Source organism: Hevea brasiliensis, chromosome 6 (assembly GCF_030052815.1).
Source record: "Hevea brasiliensis isolate MT/VB/25A 57/8 chromosome 6, ASM3005281v1, whole genome shotgun sequence".
NCBI lineage: Eukaryota > Viridiplantae > Streptophyta > Magnoliopsida > Malpighiales > Euphorbiaceae > Hevea > Hevea brasiliensis.
This window is the reverse complement of record NC_079498.1, coordinates 11,858,076-11,864,419: the sequence shown is the minus strand read 5'-3', so window position 1 is coordinate 11,864,419 and position 6,344 is coordinate 11,858,076. Positions and strand designations below refer to the sequence as shown.

General features: G+C 33.4%; 1 protein-coding gene across 1 annotated transcript; it reads left to right on the top strand.

Moving 5' to 3' along the window:
• The first annotated feature begins 1,858 nt into the window (after positions 1 to 1,858).
• On the top strand, positions 1,859 to 5,583 carry LOC110650084 (MDIS1-interacting receptor like kinase 2). The gene is made up of 2 exons (XM_058148401.1): positions 1,859 to 4,625; positions 4,729 to 5,583. The coding sequence occupies exons 1-2, from the start codon at positions 1,937 to 1,939 to the stop codon at positions 5,109 to 5,111; spliced, it is 3,072 nt and encodes a 1,023-aa protein (XP_058004384.1). The 5' UTR covers positions 1,859 to 1,936; the 3' UTR covers positions 5,112 to 5,583.
• The last annotated feature ends 761 nt before the right edge of the window (positions 5,584 to 6,344 follow it).

Genomic DNA, 6,344 nt, shown 5'->3' with positions numbered 1-6,344 from the left:
ATGAGTTAGAAATTTGAGTCTCAGTGAGAGAAAGAGATGCTTTGTTGGTTTATAAAGTTGCAATCAAATATTAAAAAGAAAAATAATTAAATTGTGGATATACAAACAGACGAGTTTCTGTTTTGTTTAATCCGTTTTAAAATTTCGATGTTAATTTATTTCTAATTCGATGCAAAAATTTAATGACAAGCTATTTGGAAATGGAATCATATCCATTTTGAATATTCTTTTCTTAATCTTTTCTAATCCGTTTTTAATGTTCTTGATTGTGTCTTATTTCAAAGCTATTTCAAATTGCAATTGAAATTAACCCGTTTTGATATTTATTTTCTATTTTGAAGATTTCTTGTAATGAATTAATAAAAATGTAATATTAAATTTTTAGCAAATCAAGATGAATAATCAAATTTTATTTAAAATTTTGCTTTAAATTTCAATTTCCTCAATAAAAATAATTATAATCCTCTTTAAATTATTATAAAAACAATTATTTTAATATTTGACTAATAATAATTAACTTTACCACGTGATGATTTTGTTTTATTTTTTATATGAGCAATAGCATTATATGACGTGTGAATATTAGCTTTATGCAATCCATCATTCTTTATAAAGCATCTGTTGAAGATGTGGCTATCAATATGAAGCAATAAAATTTTACCACTAAAATTTTATTTTTTCACTTGGACTTTATTTTTTTATTTTTTTATTTTTGTAAGAAACTGAAAATTTTCTCATAGAATTAGCAAACAAGATCTATGTACAAACATAATCATTGAGAAAAAATGATCTAAATTTTTATTCAAGAAACAGTACTAACAGAGCACCCTACAGGAATCATAAAACCCAACCCTGCTCACAAGCAAACCCACTACAAAACAACGCCACAACTACTACTTCCTAATTCCTCCTGTTCCCGTCAGATCACTTTTAATTTTATGCAATTTATCATTAACATTAAAGTTGATATAGTTAATATTATTCTTTAAAAATCATAGTCTTATGCTTCAACAAATTTCAAGAAATCCAATTGGATCAGCAAGGTTTGAGATTGGCGTAAAAAATTTGAAGAAATCCAATTGGATCTGCAAGGTTTGAGATTGGCGTACTTGTATACCTGGCAATGAATAATGCTTTTTCATCTAGCTACTGCACAATCGCTCAAATTCGAGACCAATTATAAAGTCAATTGGTAGTTTTTTCTTGCCCAACTCAGGGGACAAATCATAATTTTGATTCCTTTTTCCAAGCACATTTCCCTTTCACCTTATTTTCATTGAAAATTAATCCTGGGCAATTACTTCCCTTGTGTCCTGCCCAACCCACTAGACAAGTTTGAAATTTGATCCTATATTTATCAAGATGATGCAAACTTTGCTTCTTTCATTTTCTCTTACTAATTCTCACATGAGCGCACGCAAGCAACACACAAATGCAAGTTCAAATTAATCTTCGAAAGTAAACAAGTGAAATAGGTTATACAACTCATGAATAATGACCAAGAATAATATATTAATTTCTACTATTACAAAGATGCTCACATTCTATTTTAGATCACTGCAGTATGTGTACAATATGCAAAAACGAGAAATGAGGAGATCGAAAAATGTCAAAACCAATTTGAAGTTAGAGGTTAATTTTATAATTGCTTTTAAGAATTAGAGTACCAAAACTTAAAGTATTGATTTCATAATTCAAATTAATAGATAATGGATTTATTAACACTTGCAAAATGGAAATTTCCCCGAAGGCTTCTCAACATAACTGAGTTGATGTTGATTGTTAATAGGAGAGATTTCTAACTGTTCAGAATACCATGTTATCCTATAAATACATTTCCATGAAGCTAAAGCTTTTCACTTGCCCATGAAATAATCCATCTCCTTCTATTTTTGTACTAAAGTAGGCCTGACCTGAAATAGTCACTAAAGCTACAATGTATTTGATCGCAAAATTACTTTCCATGTTATTCCAAACACTGCTTATTTTCATATTTCTATCTTCTACAACTTTCTTCATCAATTCTTCTGCTTCCGCTGCTGCGACTGCAGTCTCTGCTGATGCAAAGAGTGATGAACTAGCTAAAGGTGGGAAGGAAGCTGATTCTCTCTTAAAATGGAAAGCCAGTCTCGACAACCAAAGTCAATCTGCTTTAGGTTCTTGGGTTGGCACTAGGCCTTGCAATTGGATTGGGGTCACTTGTGATAGCTTCGGAAGTATCACCAATTTGAGCCTCAATACTTTAGGTTTAAGAGGTACGCTTCATAGTTTCAATTTTTCATGCTTTCCCAACCTTATAAGCCTTGAGATTAGGAACAATTTATTTCATGGGACTCTTCCATCCCATATCTGTAATCTCTCCAAAATTACCTCATTGGATTTGTCTAGTAATTACCTCACAGGAAATATTCCATCTGAGATAGGTATGTTGGCAGATCTTAACACCTTAATTCTATCTGTAAATCTACTTAATGGCCACATCCCCCATGAAATTGGGATGCTTAGTTCTCTTTCTGAACTATATTTGGAGAAAAATGAACTCACAGGTTCAATCCCTACTTCCATGATAAACTTGAAAAATCTGTCCATTCTCTACTTGTGGGGTAATAAACTCTCTGGCTCCATACCTTCAGAAATTGGGTTCTTAAAATCTCTAAAAGAACTGGGGTTGTCAAGTAATGTTCTATCCGGATCAATCCCTCCTTCCATTGGAAAATTGAGAGAGTTAAAAATTCTTAAGCTTTTTCACAACAAACTCTCAGGATCCATCCCCCATGAAATTGGGATGCTTAGTTCTCTTTCTAAACTCTATCTTTATGAAAACAATCTTACGGGTTCAATCCCTACTTCAATAGGAGAACTTAAATCCCTTAATAAATTGAAGTTGTTTTCTAACCAACTCAGTGGTTCCCTGCCTCTGGAATTAAATAATCTTACCCATTTGAAGGCATTGCATTTGTCTTGGAATGGATTCACTGGTCATTTGCCAGATGATGTTTGCCTTGGAGGGTTACTTGAAAATTTCACTACTTCCTTCAATCATTTCTCAGGTTCCATCCCAAAAACCATCAGAAACTGTACTAGCTTATTCAGACTTAGGCTTAATTGGAATCAATTAACTGGGAATATTTCAGAAGATTTAGGGATATACCCACATTTGAATTACGTGGATTTGAGTAACAATGGATTGCATGGAGAGCTCTCATGGAAAATGGGACAGTGGAAAAACATCACAACCATAAATTTTTCGAACAATAATATCTCTGGTAGCATACCATTTGAGCTTGGAAATGCTACTCAATTACAATCGATTGACCTTTCCTGGAATCATTTGCAAGGACAAATTCCTAAAGAATTGGTGAAGTTGAAACGGTTGTTCAGAATTTTTCTTAATAACAATAATCTTTTTGGCATTGTTCCTTTAGATTTGAAGGTGCTATTTAATCTGGCTGTACTTAATTTAGCAACAAATAATCTAAGTGGTTCAATTCCTCGACAACTTGGAGAACTTCCATGTTTATTGATCTTGAATTTGAGTGGAAATGAATTTACAGGAAGTATTCCATTTGAGTTAGGGAATCTAAATTTTCTAGAAGTTCTTGATCTTAGTCACAATTTGTTGATGGGACAAATACCACAACAACTTGGGCAATTGAGAACTCTAGAAGTGTTGAATCTCTCCTATAACATGCTTTCTGGTATGATTCCAACCAGATTTGATGATTTATGGAGCTTGACTGCTGTGGATATCTCCTACAATGAATTAGAAGGTCCTATTCCCAATGTTAAAGCCTTCTGCGAGGCTCCATTTGAGGCATATAGAAATAATAAAGGCTTATGTGGTAATGCCAGCAGTCTAAAGGCTTGTACGTCTATCAAAAGTGGTAAAACCTCTCAGACAAAGACCAAAAAAGTTATGATTCTTATTTTCCTTCTTATTTCGGGCACTCTCTGTTCGGTGTTCTTGATTGGAGGTCTCTTGATTCTTCCTCGACTTAGAAAAAGAAAAGCCCAATCAAGGGAATCAAAAGATAAAGATATGCTGGTGATACCTGGTCATGATAAGGAATTACAGTATGAAAAAGTCATTGAGGCCACTGAGGATTTCAACTCCAAATACTGTATTGGAGCAGGTGGAAGTGGAGCCGTTTACATGGTTGTGCTGCCATCGGGTCGAGTGCTTGCTGTGAAAAAACTTCATCCATTACAGGATGACAACTTATGGAACTTGAAAGCTTTTGAAAGAGAGATTAAAGTGTTGTTAGACATTCGGCATCGAAATATTGTGAAGTTACATGGTTTTTGTTCACATTCAAAGCACTCTTTTTTGGTTTATCAGTTCGTGGAAAGGGGGAGTTTGAGAAGCATTTTAACAAGTGAAGAGCAAGCAACAGAATTGGATTGGATTAAAAGGCTAAATGTTGTCAAAGGGGTGGCCAATGCTTTATATTATATGCACCATAATTGTCCTTTTCCAATCATTCATTGTGACATTTCCAGCAATAATATTCTTTTGGATTCAGAATACGAGCCTCGTATATCTGATTTTGGCACAGCTAGGGTTTTAATGCCTGACTCATCCAACACAACCTCATTTGCTTGTACCATTGGATACACAGCTCCAGGTATGTGCAAATTTATATATATAGATAAATTTATAGATATTAGGCCCTTTGTATTATATATGATCACCTTCCTCCCCCTTTTTTTTTTTCTTTTTTTCTTCAGAGTTGGCCTACACAATGCAAGTGAATGAAAAATGTGATGTGTATAGTTTTGGGGTGATAACATTGGAGTTACTAATGGGAAAGCATCCAGGCAACCTCATCTCATCTCTTTGGTCATCAACATCTTCCTTATCACTGAATGATCAGCATGAATTGCTAAAGGATGTGATTGACCAGCGTCTTCCACTTCCTCAAAATCAAGTTGCAGAGGGTGTTGTCTACATTACCATGTTAGCATTTTCATGCTTGCATGTCAATCCCAAATCTCGGCCTACAATGCAACAAGTTTCCTCGAAGCTGATTCCTAAGTATCCTCCAATTTCAAAGCCATTCTCTACAATAAAATTAGAAGAACTATTTCCCAAAAGTAGTGCCGACATTTGAATATTTTCTTGCAGATCTGTATAGATGTGTCTGTTGACTGTTCCTTCCCTTCTATATTTTCTCCCTTTGTATTATATTTCTTTGGCTTGTGTTTCGTTTTATTAACTAGTACTAGATTTACTAGTTGATTTACCCCATGTGTGCTGTGGTGCTGATGGTTTTATTTTAGATTCTGACTCTAAAATTGCAACGTCCTGGGTTTTATGTCCGAGTAATGGTCCTTGGCGTCTAGCAGCAATCATCAATTCCATTATCAATAATTCGTCAACTGTGCCACGTGTAGTGATCCAACGCATTTTCTAGAAGCATCGCAATCTGAAGATTTCTTTGCTTACTTTTGAGTTCTTGCCTTCAGTTTTCAATGTTAAGTTGTGTGTTTTGTTGTTTTTTGGTGGTGCTGTGAAGTTTTGTGTGTTTGTATTTGTGCTATTTTCATTGGAATTTCTATTCACTGTGCTGTTGGTTGTTTGTATCTCTGCTTCCAGGTTTTTTTACTTAGCATACTGTATCCTAAGTTGAGTGCATTGGGATGGCTTATTGGCCAGGTTTTAATTGAACATGCTCATACTAAGCTTTTCTTAGATTTAATTAATAATAAAAATTGTTGTTTATCAAAGAAAAATAAAACTACTGTTACTACTTTTTAAGGCAATTTAGCTTTACTAGATCACTGATGTCCTACAGATAAAATTGTATTAAACACAAATTGCCTAATTATTTAATTGATTTTTAGTATTGTGAGGTTTTAATCTTGTTACACTTGACTTCCATTAATAGAACATATGTAACCTTAAACCAAATACCAAGTTTTCCCCGAGCTACCAATATAGACTTCTCGAACAACTAATTTAAATAAAATAAATAAAAACACATACATATATATATAAAGCAAGCCTTGTAACAATAAACAAGTCCATCAATAAAACCAACAATGTTGAAAACGAGAATACCCTCGCAGCTAAATTTTTAGAGATAGATAATTAAAGTAGTCGCTAATTAACCACAGACAATTTCATCGTCATTAATTTTCATTAAATGAGTTCTCAATGCATCGCTAATTCACTGTTAATTTTTATTAATATTGTACTATAATCCATCACTAATTTTTTCTGATGCCAAAAAATTGACAAAATAGCCCATATCCAAAAAAATTTTCTTTGTTATTCAATACACAAGTACATCTAGCATAATCAATTACAATAAAGAAATTGATAATTAAAAATTAAAATCATA

What these genes read in the sequence shown, in the direction of transcription:
- LOC110650084 (XM_058148401.1), top strand. Translation starts at nt 1,937, where the DNA reads ATGTATTTGATCGCAAAATTACTTTCCATGTTATTCCAAACACTGCTT. An exon ending in CATTGGATACACAGCTCCAG is followed by an intron (nt 4,626 to 4,728) that starts GTATGTGCAAAT and finishes TTTTTTCTTCAG; the next exon opens with AGTTGGCCTACACAATGCAA.